The 16,245-nt window shown below is 44.5% G+C and overlaps 2 protein-coding genes across 4 annotated transcripts; one reads left to right on the top strand and one right to left on the bottom strand.

Moving 5' to 3' along the window:
* Positions 1-166: 166 nt before the first annotated feature.
* Positions 167-6,592, bottom strand: LOC121183537 (divergent protein kinase domain 1A-like). Of its 3 annotated transcripts, XM_041040653.1 has the most exons (5): positions 6,499-6,592; positions 1,731-1,865; positions 1,519-1,626; positions 1,079-1,255; positions 167-979 (listed from the first exon to the last, which is right to left on the bottom strand). In XM_041040653.1, the coding sequence occupies exons 1-5, from the start codon at positions 6,553-6,555 to the stop codon at positions 167-169; spliced, it is 1,290 nt and encodes a 429-aa protein (XP_040896587.1). In that variant the 5' UTR covers positions 6,556-6,592. The 3 variants fall into 3 exon arrangements, with proteins under 3 accessions (XP_040896587.1, XP_040896589.1, XP_040896588.1); XM_041040655.1 differs by lacking the exon at positions 1,079-1,255; XM_041040654.1 differs by lacking the exon at positions 1,731-1,865 and having other exon boundaries at positions 6,499-6,555.
* A 6,360-nt stretch (positions 6,593-12,952) lies between these two features.
* si:ch73-389b16.1 lies at positions 12,953-13,512 on the top strand. The gene is made up of 2 exons (XM_041040340.1): positions 12,953-13,209; positions 13,295-13,512. The coding sequence occupies exons 1-2, from the start codon at positions 13,029-13,031 to the stop codon at positions 13,510-13,512; spliced, it is 399 nt and encodes a 132-aa protein (XP_040896274.1). The 5' UTR covers positions 12,953-13,028.
* Positions 13,513-16,245: the final 2,733 nt, after the last annotated feature.

The raw sequence follows: 16,245 nt of genomic DNA, 5'->3' as shown, positions 1-16,245 counted from the left end.
AATATTAAAGTGGCATTCCATGACAGCTGCAGAGCTCCAGGATAAAATCCATCAGTTGTACATGTGCAGTTGAATATAAGAGGAATCTTCCTGCTCCACAGTGGAAGTGAGCATGTTTTATTTAAAGCCTCGCTCTCTGTGCCTGTGTGCGGCGCTTACTTATTCATTAAGAGTCTTTTGTGTGAGAGATTTTCTTCCATAGCAGAGTTTTCAGATTGTTCAGGATCAGCGAGTGTTCGATCTCCATCTGTTCTGCTGAGCCTTTCAGTGCGATGCAGGCGTACAGCTGCTTCTCCAGCTCCTCGCTCACGTCGGACGGCGCTCCCCTCAGAATATAGTCTTTGAGCGCGTCACAGGCTTTGGCTAAGTTTGGCCTGGTCACCTCAGGCGTGCAGCGATGCTTGGTGAGGTCGCAGGACGTGAGGCAGTCGGCCCCGTACAGACAGTCCTCGTCCACGTCGCAGTGCTGCTGCCTGATGCCCTCTTGGAAGATGGCCTCGGGAACAATGTGCCGCGCGTCCATCACCTTCAGGTCATGACGCTCGTTGTAGCCGAAACTGGCGGCGCTTACGTCGCACATGAGGAAACTGCCGAAAGTGCCGTGGAAAACGTCCTCGACCAGCTCCAGCAGTCCGATGGAGATCTTGGCCTTGTGCGGCCAGGAGGGCGTGAACCACTGGTCGATGCTGCGGCGCAGACCTGCAGGAATCCACAGCTCGATGATCCACGGTAGACTGATCCCGTACAGGGGAGAGTATGGCACCTTCTCCATCACATACAGGTCTCCGCAGAAGCCCAGTAACTTGGGTGTGTGCTCTCTGTCTTGTAGGACCAGTGCCAACAAGAACTCATTAAGCTGCAGCAGAGCCCACGTGGAGCGAGCCTCGGGTAGTGACATGTGACCATCCTTATTGGCATCTGCAATAGACAGTACTTGGGTTGCCAGGTCTGCGAGGTTGGCCTGTTCACCCACTTTAGCCTGTAAGGAAATGAAAGAAAAGGCGTCAGACAAACTGAGGGTTGGAATTCAGACTCAGGCTGGATTTTAGTTTCCAGTGTTTAATGAAAACTTCTTGACCTTTAAGTGGTTGAAGATCATCTCCCTGAACTTTTCCACTGAGGTGCCCTTGGTGGGAATGTTGAAGGCCACAGCCTCCTTCCTGGGCTCCATCTCATTTCCCAAATCATAATGAGGAGCCTCCTCCATCTGGCATTTAATGACCCCCTCCAGGTCTCCCCAGCTCCCTGAGTAAACCTAAGATAAATCAGAGTCAGAATCAGAAAACTTTATTGCCAGGTATGTTACACATACAAGGAATTTGACGTGGTGTTGTTGGTGCAAGTTTGAACAAGAAAAGAAAGTTTTAATACTAAAATAAGAGAAAGAGGAAGTACGAAGTGGAAGAAAGTCTGTACAAATAATAACAATATAATGTGATGTGTAAACAGGAAGGGAAGAGGCTGGATGAACAACCAGCAGGCTGGAGAGCACTGTCTGATTTAGAACCAAGCACTGACCTGGCTGTTGGGCTTGGCAGTGAAGCACTTCCCCAGGTAAAGTGTGTCTTTGTCACACAGGCTGCTGCAGGCTGAGCCGTCAATGACTCCTTTTCTGTATTTGTCACACTGAAAAACAGGATGGGAACAATGATCCGGAGCAGACAGGGAACACGTGTTCTGCAGCACAGGACCCGGATCGACGGATGCATGTGGCGAAGTAAAACACTCACTATTGAATTTTTGCAGTCATGCCCGCGACACAGCTCTGTGTAGGACGAGTACTCCACATACACTATCCAGCTCCCCACGAACACGGCCAGCCAGGAGAAGAACAGGTACTTCATGTGTAGGTAGGAGAATCTGGCCTGTTGGGAACATTTCAGGAGATGTGAAGCATCTCGGTTAAAGATCAGCTTTAAGAGTCACGTGGAAAGTGCTGCAGATTTTGGTGCAGATGCTTAGGTGCAGTAAAAAAGCCAGAACAATCTGATTGGTTGGATCTGTTTTGGGATGAGGGCCATGCTTGTTGCCTGAGGCTGACCTCTGCATTAACCTGAATACTCACAGAAGCAGTGTTACGTCTGAGGGTCAATGCACGACGCACAGCTGTCCCCTAACAACAGGAAATCACTGCACTAATGGTTGTTATTTAAAGGGGCACTCCACTGATTTTTAGAGCTGCAACAGTCAGTCATCAGTCACCATGAGAGGAGTAATTGGCGACTGTTCTCAGAAGCATTTAGACTGATCGTTAGTCGTTCATCAAACAAAAATCTGTTTCCACCTGCTCACGTGTGACACACACGTGATTTTCTGCTTTTCTGTTTTATATCAGTGAATTTTCAGGCATTTTATAAAATAAGTCTCTGCGTTTGGTTTGTCTGTGGCAGCTCTGCTCTGACGCACCTGTAGCTGAAGTGGCCGGAGAGTCGGACACACTGACTATTTGCTGAAATCACAGTGAAAATCTACCTTCAAAGGAGATAAATCTTTCTTTGGGTCATTATTCATGAAATGCGACATGTGACGTGCTCAGTGTGTCAAGCAAAGATGATCATGTAATAAAAGTTAATCCAGCAGTCTAATTAATGCTTCGTTTAGCCGGTGAGTGAGGGAACAAGCCTGTAAGTGGAATACAAATTAGTTCCAAACTCAGCTGTGTCCCAGGCTACATCATTAATGCAATTGCTTCTAAATAGGTGCTGTATAATTAACAGTAAATGCTGTTTGTGGTCTGGCACAGCAACAGTGGGACGTTTCGAGCGACTCCAGACTCATTACCTTGTCTTTTGATTTTCTTTCTAATTCCCCAGAATACAAATACAGTCTGCTTCGATCCATAATGGCTTTCCTCCAACTGCAGAGCATTAGAGAAAAATAACATACTTTTCAGCAGCCCTGCTTTCTGTCTGTTAATGATTCTTGCACTCAGCGCTTGACATTGATGGACTCCCCCTGCTTCTACCCTCTGCCCCTTTCACTTCCAATTTTCTTTACTGGCTTAAGTGTCTTTGTCTCTCTCCCTCTTCTTTTCCTTTCTGTACCACTCTGTGCTCCATCTTCCTGTGAGATCTTTGCAACGCGACTTTGCAGTTCAAGAGAAAATATCTTGATGGTCACTCTGCTTTTTTCCACACACACTTACATGTGGGTTAGTCATCTGGATCTGTCTCTAAATGGATTCTTGATCAATTTTCTGATTTTTGAAATCAAGCTTTCAGAGCCTATATGTCCTCTCTCAGAGGACTTTGATCTCATGTTAGTCTGCATTGTGGAAATGCTGCGATCAGATATCGAGATCGTTTTTTGTAAAGGAGGGTTCGCTCGTGAGAAGCTGCTGCTGGTACTTGCTGAAGTCAGCAGAGTTATGTGACGTTATAACTGCATGGATTTCTTTTTTGTGGTCACACTGTACAGGCTGCATTTACACTTGGCTGAAATCCCGTCAGAATACAAGCCAGACCGCCCACAGAAGTATCTGATCCAATCAGATTCACTTTTCCAGGTACAGGCTGCATTTTAACGTCAGGTGTGTGTAAGTATTACGTTCAGGGCCATAAAACCAAAACAATGGGCTGAAAGACGTTAAAATGCACCACAGAGCTGAGGAGAGCGGTGAGTCAGGTGATCATTCACTCTGTCACTATGAGCGTCTACAGTCATCTCAAGACTTGTTTAATATTACTTTCTGATAATTGTAGTTAATCAGTAGATGTTTAAATGACAGCGTTCACACACCAATCATCTTCCAAACACCGTGTAGATATAAGAAATGGTCTGATTACATTGACGAGCTGTTTGAATATAATTTCTGCAATTTTCTCTATTGATTGGTTTATTTACAAATGTGAACATACAGACCCACAGCAAGTTTAACAGCAGTGAGTAAGTAAGTGCTCCATGAAGCTCCCATTGATTCTCTATAGGTGAAATGCATTATGGAAATAACACTGTGCGGGGATACAGATGTATGGTCGGCCTGATTCTGATCGATCGTTTGTGGCTTTGATTTCAACTCTGCCTGATGCATTTCTATCTCTGGGATTACGTATTGACCCTTTGTGTGAGGAGAGCGTTACACAAACATGGCTAATGAGGTGATATTGATTGTGGCTGCTGTGACAGCTATTAATTAGAGACTGACTGGGAGCTGTGGCCATATGCTGAGGTGGGTGGAGAGAAACGTCTGCCTCGATCTGGTTGAAGTCCTTCCTCTACGCCCACCCGCAGCCCTGTTATCCAAACCATGCTGAAGTGGAAACCTCTGTGAAATCACATGCCAGGATACTGTGTGAGTACATGCTGTACATTCACACAGAGCCACCTGACGCTGAACTACACTGGCAGAAAGGAGATTAAGCCGATCAAGAACAGCACATTACTGTTCTGACACTTGGTTTTTGCAGCCAGCACACCATTCATCCATTATGTATGATTATAAAGTCATCCCTCAGAGGCTGCTGGTTAATGGGCTGCTGTGCAGAGCTGAGAAAGACATCAAAACACAAACAAAAGATGGAGAGAGGGCTGGAGGAGTGAAAAACTGGAGACATCTGTGAGGAGCTGGTTTGATATCGCTGACAGATACAAAACAGCAGCCATGCATGATGCACATAAAGAACAGGCACGCAGGTAACATGTTGATGGAAGGGAGCACCTGAGAGAGTCACGCTGCACCATGCCTCTCCACATGTCACAGACTCTCTAAAGGAAAAAGGATGTCTGCACAGACACTACATACATCTGACTCATCACAGTCCAGACAGCGAGCAACCCCCCACCACACACACACACACACACACACACACACACACCACCTCCACCCCCCATGCAAGCATACAAAGCACGCATTTCCATGCTGACTCAATACTGCGACATTAACACATGTGAACATTACTTTATCAGCTGTTCTGTCTGTCATGATGCTATAAATCTAACATCATGGGCACAGTACACAAACAATACACACAACAAATGCAAGCACATGTTAATCGTGTGAGGACTGCAGCTTCCTGTCAGGGAAACCTCCTCCCAGATCTGAACTAACAGGTCAGAGCTGCAATGTGCAGATAAATCCATGTAGGTTATTGGTAATCTGTCATATCTGTAAAGAGTTTTAAATAATCACTGAAACCAAATTTTAATTTTCACACCCCAGTAATGTATTACTGTACACCCAGCTACAGCATTCCTCTGCAGAACCAGGGCTTTATAAGGCCGACTAAATGTCAGCAGTTGCCAGTTCGTGTGACTTATTTATGACCAGAAATGAAAGTTATGAATGCTGTGCACTCGCCTGTAGAGAACATGTTTGACATCATCATCACCTCTGAGTCAGCCCACGGTGAAATGCTCCATTTTAGAGACAAAACCTTTCATTTCAAAACACTTTTCAGCTCCATGGTAATATCAAAGACTAAAGCAGAATCTGCACATGAACAAAACCAATATTTTCAGCTTCGTCAGTTTCTGTATTTCAGTGGAAATAGCTTCTCTCCGAGGATCAGTGAGTGACACTTCTTAAGCTGTCACTGGAAGGCTGAGGTGACCTAGAAAACTGAACGATGCTGGTGGCTGTCTCTTGAGACTGGCTGTCTCTCCCTCTGTTCACTCCTCCTGACAGTTTTTGTCTCTAACATGCAGGGGCAAGGGCAGGAAGTGTGACACAAGACCGTGTTGGAGAAAAATTAGTGAAGCAAATGGCTGTAGTCTCAAAACATGCGACCAGGCTTTAAAGGAAACAGTGAGAGATGGTAATCTGATGATTCCCTTCAGTCAATCAGGGAATGTGCTCCAGTCGACTTTCTATTAATCTAAGTCTGTGGATCCTAAATTTGGGTTCCCGAGACCTCCACGTGTCCTTGAGGGGCTTCCCCAGCTGAGTTTAATTTTACTTATGAAGAAAGCCACTGTGGACTTCACCCAATTTCACTCACATCCAACTGTTACATAATGTTCTTCAACAGCTTCCTAGATGAGGATGATCAGATCAGCATCGTATCCAGCACAGCCCTGTGGTTTAATGTGAATGTACAGGACTGGCTCGTTTAACGGAATGATGCTGAAGCAGAGCCTGACCCTAACCCCGTGGTTTGCACCTGCATGGGAAAAGTGTCCGACCTGTGTGCTGATATCAAGCTTGATACTAAACTTTCGCAGCCTCAGAAACAGCCTCACTCGAATGTGTGGCTGTACCAGCTGGATGCATCATGGACGTGGTTGCTACAGCAACGGGGATCAGGAGGATGGCTGATTCCTGTCGAGCCGTCGAGCATCAAGTGACTTTCTGATTCAGTCACAGAAACCAACAGTAATTCCTACAAATGATCTCTGTTCCAGGCGCAATACGTGAAGGTCAAATGATAAAATGGTAAAAGCTCCTATCTGCGCTTCACATCCACTGAGCGGGTGTATGAAGGCAGGATATGCACAGACTCAGCCGGTAGATCCCCAGCTGGACTTCACATCAGAGCGCAGAGGGATTTCCCAGAAGCTTACCTGGATGTACAGAGGCTTCCTGACGAATGGAACCCATGGAAACAGAGATCTTGCCATGGCAAACGCAGAACATCTCACCGCAGCTGCTCAACGAAGAAATTCGGCGCGCACTTCACACGGTATCAGGCAACGCCTCTCGGGCTTAGCCTGGAAAATGTCCAAATATAAAACATCAGTAAATGTGTGTAAGCACCGTGGAAGTGCGCCTTCATCCACAGAGGCAGCACGCTCAGCTGCGCCGCCGACGGCTGCGAAGTCAGGCTCATATTGGCCATGACCACCTCTGAGGCGCTCTGACCAATAACAGGAGGAGGAGGATGGGTCACACCTGGCAACCTCCCGCGCTCCGTCTCCGTTTGGGTAAGTTTGTTTTTTTGTTTTTTTTTAAATAATCGCCTGCATTAACAAAAGGCTCAAAGCTCGAGCTTTTCTAACGTGATTTAAAAAAAAGCTGAAAACGAAATTCCCCATAAAGTCAGATGGTTGTCAGACGTTTGCGTTCTGGTTCTGCTGGTGCTGCAGGTGAAGTGTCTGAAAACCACAGGCTCATGTGCTCATTGTGCTCATCACCTGAAAATATGGAAATATGTGGAGTTTGCAATAAAACTAGTTTTCTCTTAGCGCTGAGCCAGTGACCTGTGTGGAGTGGTTGGGACCAAAACAGAGCTTAAAGGACCAGTGTGTAGGATTTAGTGACCTCTAGTGGTTGCCCCTCCCTTCCCTTTCCAAGCATGTAGAAACACCTACGGTGGCCTTCAGGTAACGTGACAACGCAAAAGGCTCCTTTGCCAGTGTTTGCTTTGTCCGCTCTGGGCTACTGTAGAGACATGATAATCCGACATGGTGGGCTCCGTGGAAGACGGCTCACTCTTTATGTAGATGTGAAGGGCTCATGTAAAGCTACTTAAAACTACAACAGCTCTCAGTTTCAGGTGGTTATTCACTAAACATAATTACAAATATTCTATTCCATTTAGTCAGTAGATCCCTAAATCCAACACACTGCTCCTGTAAAGGAGAGGGAACGTGGACCTCCATTCATCCAGTGACCTAAACACAATAAATACTAATGTAAAGTCTGTTTGACCTCAGGGAAAGGTCAAAGCAAAGGTCAGAATGAACTGTGGGCTTCCATAGAAAGGCTCACCCAGCCTTTAGCACATTTCTCTGAGTATTCATAACATTAAGAAATGCCTGAAGTCAGGTTATTGGATCCAAAGTAAAGATTTTCTTTTATTGACAGAGAAAACCTGTGAGATAAAGACAGATGTGTGAATGAGCACGATCTAAACAAAGTCTGAATTCTTGTAGTGTTAGTTGGACACAGCTAGTTTAGTAAAAGCTAAAGGGAACTTTAATTCTTCTCCTGCTAAAAACAAATGACCTACACAAACAACCGCAGTTCCCAGAAAAGTTGGCTTCAGGGCAGATTTGTAAAGCCTCGCTATTTTAAAAACACAACAACAACAGCAACAACAACAAAAGTCATTCCAGGCAGACTATCACAGGCTCAGTGGAGGATGAGACTCACAGCTCGGAGGGAAGCTGGTGTCAGCAGAACAGGAAGATAGAGGACAAGAAGCTGTCAGCTTCACTGCCAGAGTGCGATCATGAATCAGGGTTTAACCTACATCCATATTAAATTCATTTCTGTCTCTGGAAGGAGAGGAAACAGGTGTATGTGCTCAGGTGACATGCTGTACATTTGCACAGTAACAGGATATATAAAAAAGCAGAAATATCAAATGAATACTTTGCCTTTTTTAAGCGTCTGTATTTTGGACTAAAGCTGTTATATGTGAAAAGGCTTCAGTGCCTGACTCTGTGGGATGTGAGATCTCTTACCGGCATCTTGTAAATGAAGAGACAGAAGACTGTTAGACTGAATCTCAAGGGAATGTACCAACAAAAGGTAATGGGCACTCAGTTGTACAGCACATTAGCATGTGCAGCACATTATCATCCATCAAAACAAACAACGGTCAGACTCACTGTGATTGTATTTCATAAAAAAGTCCTGCCAAGCATGAAAACTCAGCAGGGCGATTTGTCTTTACAGTTAGGTACGACAGCTTTAATTGCACAGGAATAAAGAATTCATGCAGCACGACAGAGCTGTGATAGCTGCAGCGCTAAACTCTTTACAGCGAGAACATTAGAGCAGACATAAAACAAAGCTGCCATCAGCGCCGGCAATACTGTGGAAGAGCTTTGAGTCTGGAGCAGAGTTTTCTCTGATTATGTAATACCGACTACCTTGAGGTACTCTGAGTGGGCAGATTAAAAAAAATCAGATTTCCATATAAGAGCAAACAAACAACAGCCTTGCTGATGCAGAGATGAAGGCGGCAGCACCGCTGCACAGAGAGTATAGCAGAGAAGCTCTCCAGTCACATACAGCCCTGTTTGGCTGCCTGATTAAGACCAGCACAGGTAATTATGCACAAACACAACCTTCCAGATTAATTAACACTGGAAAAACAGCTGCATTGATTTTATATTTCCATGTCTAAATTCAATTTACCGTTCATTAAATGCAGTAAGCCTTGCTCAGTCTTGCAGCCCACACCTGCTCATTGCCTTGTTGTTCCATTAACATCCATCAACAACCAATACGCTCATCAGAAATCACTTTCAAGGAAAAACTGAGGAAATGATATGGTTCCTTGATTCTGGAACAGTTTGTACCTGTGATGAAAATATAATAATAACACAAATCACAAGGGCAATACCAGGCTGGTATTTGTAACAGCTGATGTTTGACTAATAGTTTTAAGGTGGGTGCTGAAATGAAAATGAGAAAAGAGAAAGATGCTTTATTAAACCTGCTTTGGTGGCAGAGAGCAGACTAACTGTTGTTAGCCTTCCCCCTTATGGCGACAGTGTTGTATTACAGTTTTACCCTTACACCCAGCTTTCTCGAGTAAGACAGAAATATTCAGAACATGTGGGAACAAGAAAATTTTCAGGAGCTAGAAAGTTTTTTTTTCTTCCCAGATCTCTGTCTGTTGATCTGGATCATTTATACTCATTCACACACAGATGGCAGTGAGCTGCCATTCGAGGAGCTGGTCTGACCATCGGGAGCAGTTTGGGCTTCGTTGTCTTTCCCCTCCTCGTTAAACGTTCTCTCTGCTCAGAACAGGCCCAGTGTGTGGAATCCTGCTCCAACATGCTGCAGATGAAATGTGGAGCACTGACATAATGTTACCTGCAAAGATATTAAACTCACACATACACATGAATCAATCTGATTAAAGCTCCATCCACTGCTGTCTGACCTCAGTCTAACCTCAGCAGAACGTGTTCACTCATCATGGAGGACACCTTTCCTGTCTAAATCTGTATTTCTGCCTTAAGTCACTCACTGTTTCCAGAATGTTGTTGATTTTTTCAGTTTACAAGTTCAGAGTTCTCTCAAAATATTTTACACACAACATATGCAAAGACAATTTTATTTCTGGAACAGCATCGCTGTGAACCTGCTGTTCTCCCTCAGATTTCCATAACAGATGGTATGTATTGCTTTGAGAGTTGTTTTTAATGTGATGACTAATGTTTTCACTATGAGCCTGTAGGATAAGACATATTATGCAAAGCGACCTTCTGTCCTCCTCCTGCTGAGGATTAGCAAAACACTGATAATTCATTTAGATATCGACTCCTGACCCATACTCTTCCTGTATAGCCAGACTGGTTTGGTACGGTCTTAAATCCCAACAACAAAATTTGAGATAAATCTTTGTTATAACTAGTTTGATATGTGACTAGTTGAGATGCTGGTCCTGGTCTCCGTCTGGTGGAGGTCCTGCAGGCGGAGGTAGGGAACAGCTAAAGTCAGTTCTAGACTTTAGCTGTAGCTGCAGCTACACAGTCGGACATGAGGACACTGAGCTGCTGATTCAAGGATCATCCGTGCCATATGCACTTTTTTGGGGGGGTCATGTGCATGTATGGGGCTTTCTGGAGCACAATCAGTTCATTGTAGATAAGCGTACCAAATGTATTCACTCACTTTAACACAGCAGCCTTTTATTGGTCGCTTCTCAAAGTGGATTACCCTGAAGGAAGAGGTGTTTCTTCCTGAAATAGATCTCATATCATCGTATCAACTTTTTTCTTGTTTCGTATTTTAAAGTGGTGTTGCTTCCTGTTCAACGAGGTCAAAACATGTTTAATCAGTTTTATTGGCAAAACATCCTGTAATACAATATGATTTTATATTTAGTCTCAATTATCAGACTCATCAGTGAAGCTGATTACTGTTGACATTTAAGAAGCTTTACTCTGTTTGTTGGAACGGACGTGTGACTCTGATTCTCCTCAGATGCTGCCTCTGCATTACATCTCCCACTGTTGCATAAAGTCTGGTTTTAAATTTTCAAAAATAACAATGTTTTTGTTTCTGCATGTGGCCAGCCTGCGGGGAGGAGGCAGAGACGCAGAGAGAGCAGAAGAAGAAGAAGCAGCAGCACTCCATGGACTCCAGAAACAAAGCAACATAACAAAAGGCTTTCTCTGTTTTCATCAGTCACGGTGCAGCACAGTTAAATGAGCAGCATACAGATGATATTATAGCTCTCTATCGGTGTTTGTGCAGCAAATCTCGACACCATAATTGCTGTACACAACTGCTGCCAGTTAAACGCCCCCTGCAGAACCTCTCCTCCTACTGCAGCACACAGCCAGTCATCAAAACACCAGGCACGCTCACTGTGCCTCAGGAAAATGTCTCTGTGCAAGGGGCCCTCATGAGGAGACAGCCTCACAAATTACTGCAAGTAAAGAAGAAGGCAGTGCATCATGGGCACAGCAGCAGTAAACAAAATGGTCGCCCCACTGCTGAAAGTAAAACCTGGCACCTGCAGCGACTCCCAGACTGATTCACAGGTCGACAATGAAACAATAGACAACAATGAAATCTGAAGATATCAGTGTTTTCTGAGGCCGTGACCCAGTAATCACAAACCTAACTGGCAAGTAAAACTTATGATCGTTATAAAAATGAGAACATGAATTACTTGAGGGCATTTGCTAGCTTTAATATATTTGTTTTTCTTTACTGTTGCTCTTTGGAGTCATGTGCTTCATGACTCTGTGTCTGCTCTGCTGGTCAGTGGGATGAGATTAAACTACACAATATGAATGAGCTTAGGTTAACGTGACTTTATCCTGAGGCTGTGGATCACAGCCAGGCTTCGCTCAGCTGTGAAGGCTGCAGACTGTCCATAGGTCAAAGTTCTGGAAACACCTCACCAGTCTGCACAAATATGTATGGAATTTTTGGATTTGCAAAAACTAGTCTGCATTAGCAAGCAACGTCTGAGTTCACTGTTCCTGGTGAAAAGGCAGGACACACCTAATGAGGGTGAGAAGCTTTATCTCCACACCCAGAGATATGATCCAGTGATATAATCACTTCTTCTGGTTCTGGTTAGGATTCTTGCAGCAGTGTTCTTGATAAGTTGTCGGTTATTTACAGATGAGTGGAGCGAGGCCACAGAAAAAGACATTACAATAATCAAACATGGATGAGAGAAGTCATTAGCCACGAGTGAACCTGAGTGACGGTGCTGTCGGGATGTGTGAGGACACTCAGATCTAACACGTGAGGTGAGACAAGAGCCTCAGCTGAACCACCAACATTTAGCACAAGTATCTGAAGGAGTCTCAGTGATCTTGTCTCAGAGGGAATGACTGGATGAACTCATGTAATGTGGGAATAAGCATGACCACTGTGAGGATCACTCACATGGGGCTGGACAATACTTCATTTACTTTGTAAGTAGGTCACTGACATGCACACTGACCGACTGCTTCCATACATGATATGCTGTCACAGACTGAGCTGGAAGCTGCTTTGTATCAGTGCATCAGAGAAAACCTCTCGTTTAAAAGACTGGGAGTTTTATTTTTCCATCACTGAGCTGTCCTTTGTTGGCCTCAAAATATATTTATTTTAGATGCATCATGTGCCTGCCAATACAATATGATGATATAACGTGATGAATAGCACACTGTTGTCACTGCTGTGGTTTCATATTAGGCAGCTCATGTTCATTCTTCCTCAGGTGTGAATAAACACAGTTGTTCCTTTTGTTTTAAATCAAACTGGCTGCTGCTGCTCCTCAGAACATTTTCACCACTGACAAACAGTGAAAATGACCCGTTTTGCTCAAAGGCTTTGTGAAGCCAGTCTTATGACTCGCCAATTGTAATGGTGTGTACTGAGAGCTGGCTGTTTTCAGATGACTCCCAGACATGTGCCAGGGTTATGGCCTATAAAAAGCGAAACACCACCAGCAGTGCAGTTCATCTGCAAACAGACCAGCGTCTCATGTGCTGCAGCAGCAGAGAGGGAAGTCTCTGCTGTTCAGAGGATTCAACAGTGGAACCTTCCTGGATGTTGGGATCATCCTTAGAGGCCTCATCTCACGTCTAATCTTCCCTGAGGTAGTCAGCTGCTGCGCTGTAAGTCATTCAGCGTCCAGGTGTTGCAGGTTGTGTTGTTTCCATTTTTCACCCTCGATATGAGTAAGTATCACAGTGAGCTGACCCAGAGGGAGCAGGAGTTGCTGAAAATTCGTCGAGACAGCGACACTAAAGCTGCTGAACTTGTCAAGATGGAGAAGATGCTGCAGCAGACCAAGAACCTGCTGGACAAGAAGACAGATTCTGGTTCAGAGAGCCTGGGCTACCAGGAGAACATGGGTCTGTATCACAAACAACAGCACTGTCTAACTTCGTTCTTGGTTGATAGCTGTTTGTGACTGTTTTCTTGTGTTGCCCGCTGCAGTGGAGGATCTGGAGGAAAAAGTGCGCTCCAGCAGACGATACAGGAGAAACTCCCTCCATCACACACAGATGCTGGAGAGCCAGATGAAAACGGTGAAAGGTGAGTTGGTGGGAACACTGGACCATCTTCAGGAGCTCAGGAACGTCCTGCGCCGCTCACAGCAGAAAGCAGAGGAGCGCAAAGCAGCGATGGAGAAGCTGGCGGCAGGGCTCAGGTGAACCACCTGCTCTGCAGCTGCCTTTGATTCAGAACGAGGTTTTGACCTTTTCCAGCTTTAACACACCAACTGAGCGTGTGACCTGACGTACGTCCGACATCCTGAAAAACGAAGCTGTGCAGAGATTCCATCTAAGAAGACCGCACCCATACTCTGGTTAAGGTAGAAGACAGAGACTTGAGCTGCCGTGTTGGTCCTCACCCTGCTCTTCTCCACCTGTGCACTGAGGCTTCACTTGGCGTCACTAAAGAAAATATAAAAATAGCTTCTTCTTTTTTCTTCCCTTTCTTCCCCATTTTTGTCTCTTTGTCTTATTGTCTCCTTGTCTCATATCCTGAGGGCTTCATGTTGACATGCTTTGAATTACTTCTCTGTGTCTCCTGGAAACAATCCGAAGATGATTTCAAATTATTCTCACATCATTGCATAGTTCTGTCATCTCTCTTTTACAAATTTAAAATTCGGATTTGTTCAGTTTTTTTTTTTAATCTCAGAGGCTGGTAAGAATTGTTTTTAAGCACCAGTTGAATTTGTATATAAAGTCCATCTGCAGTATCAGTAAACAGGAAACGTCCCTGACAGACGGTGCATCATTTCGCTTTAATACCTTTCAGAGAAAAACAGTTGCACCAATTTATCTTTTAAACAAACTGTTCGATCATTTATTGTCAGAAGCATGAAATGAATCATCCTGGGATGTGAACATTAGATGGTGTGTTACAGACAGGTGACAGAGGAGCGTGCTCAGCATTGTTCAGCAGCTCTCGGTGTGTCGACTCCCTCTGGGATCAATGGTCCGCTGTGTGTTTCCTGTGGTGAGTCATCTGAAAGCTGTATTTGTTCCTTCCCTGTGGTTCAGATGTGATCAGATCCAATTTAGCACAGCTTGTTTCACACAGTGTCACATGCTGTGACGCTGTGAGGGGATTTCATTCGCTGACCCTGAGCGAGACATTTAACTGTATTATGACACCATGACAGAGCAAAGTCAGATTCATTATGTACAGCTACACATTATCGTTTCCTGTCTCTCTGTAGTTACTGCAGTCCCACAAAGCTCATACCTTTTTCACGTCAGTGATGATTATAAACGAATATAAGTGTTAATAACATCAACATGTGTGTGTTTTCTGTGGGTTTGTGCTCATGTGTGAGACGCTCGTGTGTTTAACTGAGATACAGAACAGCAGAACGGAGGATCACTACAAATGGCCAGCAGGGGGCACTGGAGAGCTCTCAGTGAGCAGAAACCAGCAGCTAACTCTTACTGAGCTTTAACCTTTAACCTTTAACACCACAAACCAGGAATCATTCGATTCATCCTCGTGCTGAAATGTGTTGAACAGCAAGAAACTAAACCCAAACTGCTCCCAGACGGTTTTTCAAAACTAAATCAGTGTCTATAACCTGTCTCTGTCACAGTTCGTTCATTCATTCATTCATTCATTCATTTATCCTGTCTGCTGTTTTATGGTGGTGTTTCTGGGCTTCATATTTAAATACCTTTTCACAGTAAATCTGCCATCTAACTTCACTATCAATACATTTCCACTAAAAAGAAGAGTGAGAGCAAACTGGTTAGTCTTTGTTCCAGCCTGAGGCCTGGGAAGTTGTTTAAAGGGTTGCCTTTAAGATACGAGGCACCACCTTTACATTAGCCACAAGCACTGTGAACTCGGTAACGTCCTCCATTATCATGGAACATATTATTCTGTTGTTGCATAATGAACCACCCACTGTTCAGTTGTGCAAGTGCTGGTGACACAGCCTCCAGAAGATTTAAAAAAGGTTTGGACTTGTTTGTGTGAGTTGGTGCTAAGTTTACAGTATATGCTACCAGGGCCATGACAGATGTCCTGGTTGTGACAGTTTTGCAGTTTTTGCATTCACTAAAACCAAAATATCCAGAAGTGGCCACCACAACAATAAATGTGGTGATCACTGTATGTTTTAAATACTTGAAGTTCTTTACTGACAGAGTTGTTCACATAAACAGTTTGTTAGTTAAAGTTTAATTAGAGTTCATTGAGAAGAAAGAAGTTCACTTTATCATCAGTCTCACAGGCATCTGCTGCTTCCATCACTACAGTGGAAGTAACTGCAGTTTCTGCTCACAGCACTGAAAAATCAGATTCACAGAAATCAGCAGCTGCAAGTCTTACACAGTGTCGGGAGGGAGGCAGATTTCGACTGCACTGGGCAGTGACATATTCCACAGTGGGTGTCTGCTGCAGATAGAAGCAGGGTAGCTGGGCTGGGCCTTTCCCAGCAGTAAACGGGATATAGCTGCTCCTTTTCTGCAGCTGTAACTCTCTTTGACCATGTTGTTTTCTGATGTGTTGACCGCGGCCCAGTACAGCATTTACTTCCATAGCGGAGGATTATGATCCTTTCGATTTGCTCCACCCCTCATGCAGCAGGGTGGAGAGTAAGCGTGTGGAAGTCAGGGTGATGGAGGGACGTGTTGCTTCTCAGATTTACATTCACAAAACATGTGTTTACATCCAACCTGCACTTAATGTTTGCATTTTGTTTGATGGTGACCAGTCTTTCCCTAACCTTAACCGGCTGTATGAGTTGCCTAACCGTAGCCACGTCCTAACCTTAGCTAGCTTCCTTAGTTACCTAACTAAACCATAGTCATGGTTTATTTGCCCACAGTGAGAGATGAGACACAGAGCACAGCATTCAGAGTAGTGCTCCCCATGCCCAGTAGACTGAACTGTGATCAGAC

Source organism: Toxotes jaculatrix, chromosome 6 (assembly GCF_017976425.1).
Source record: "Toxotes jaculatrix isolate fToxJac2 chromosome 6, fToxJac2.pri, whole genome shotgun sequence".
NCBI lineage: Eukaryota > Metazoa > Chordata > Actinopteri > Toxotidae > Toxotes > Toxotes jaculatrix.
The sequence above is the reverse complement of the archived record's forward strand: the minus strand, read 5'-3'. Positions and strand labels throughout refer to the sequence as shown.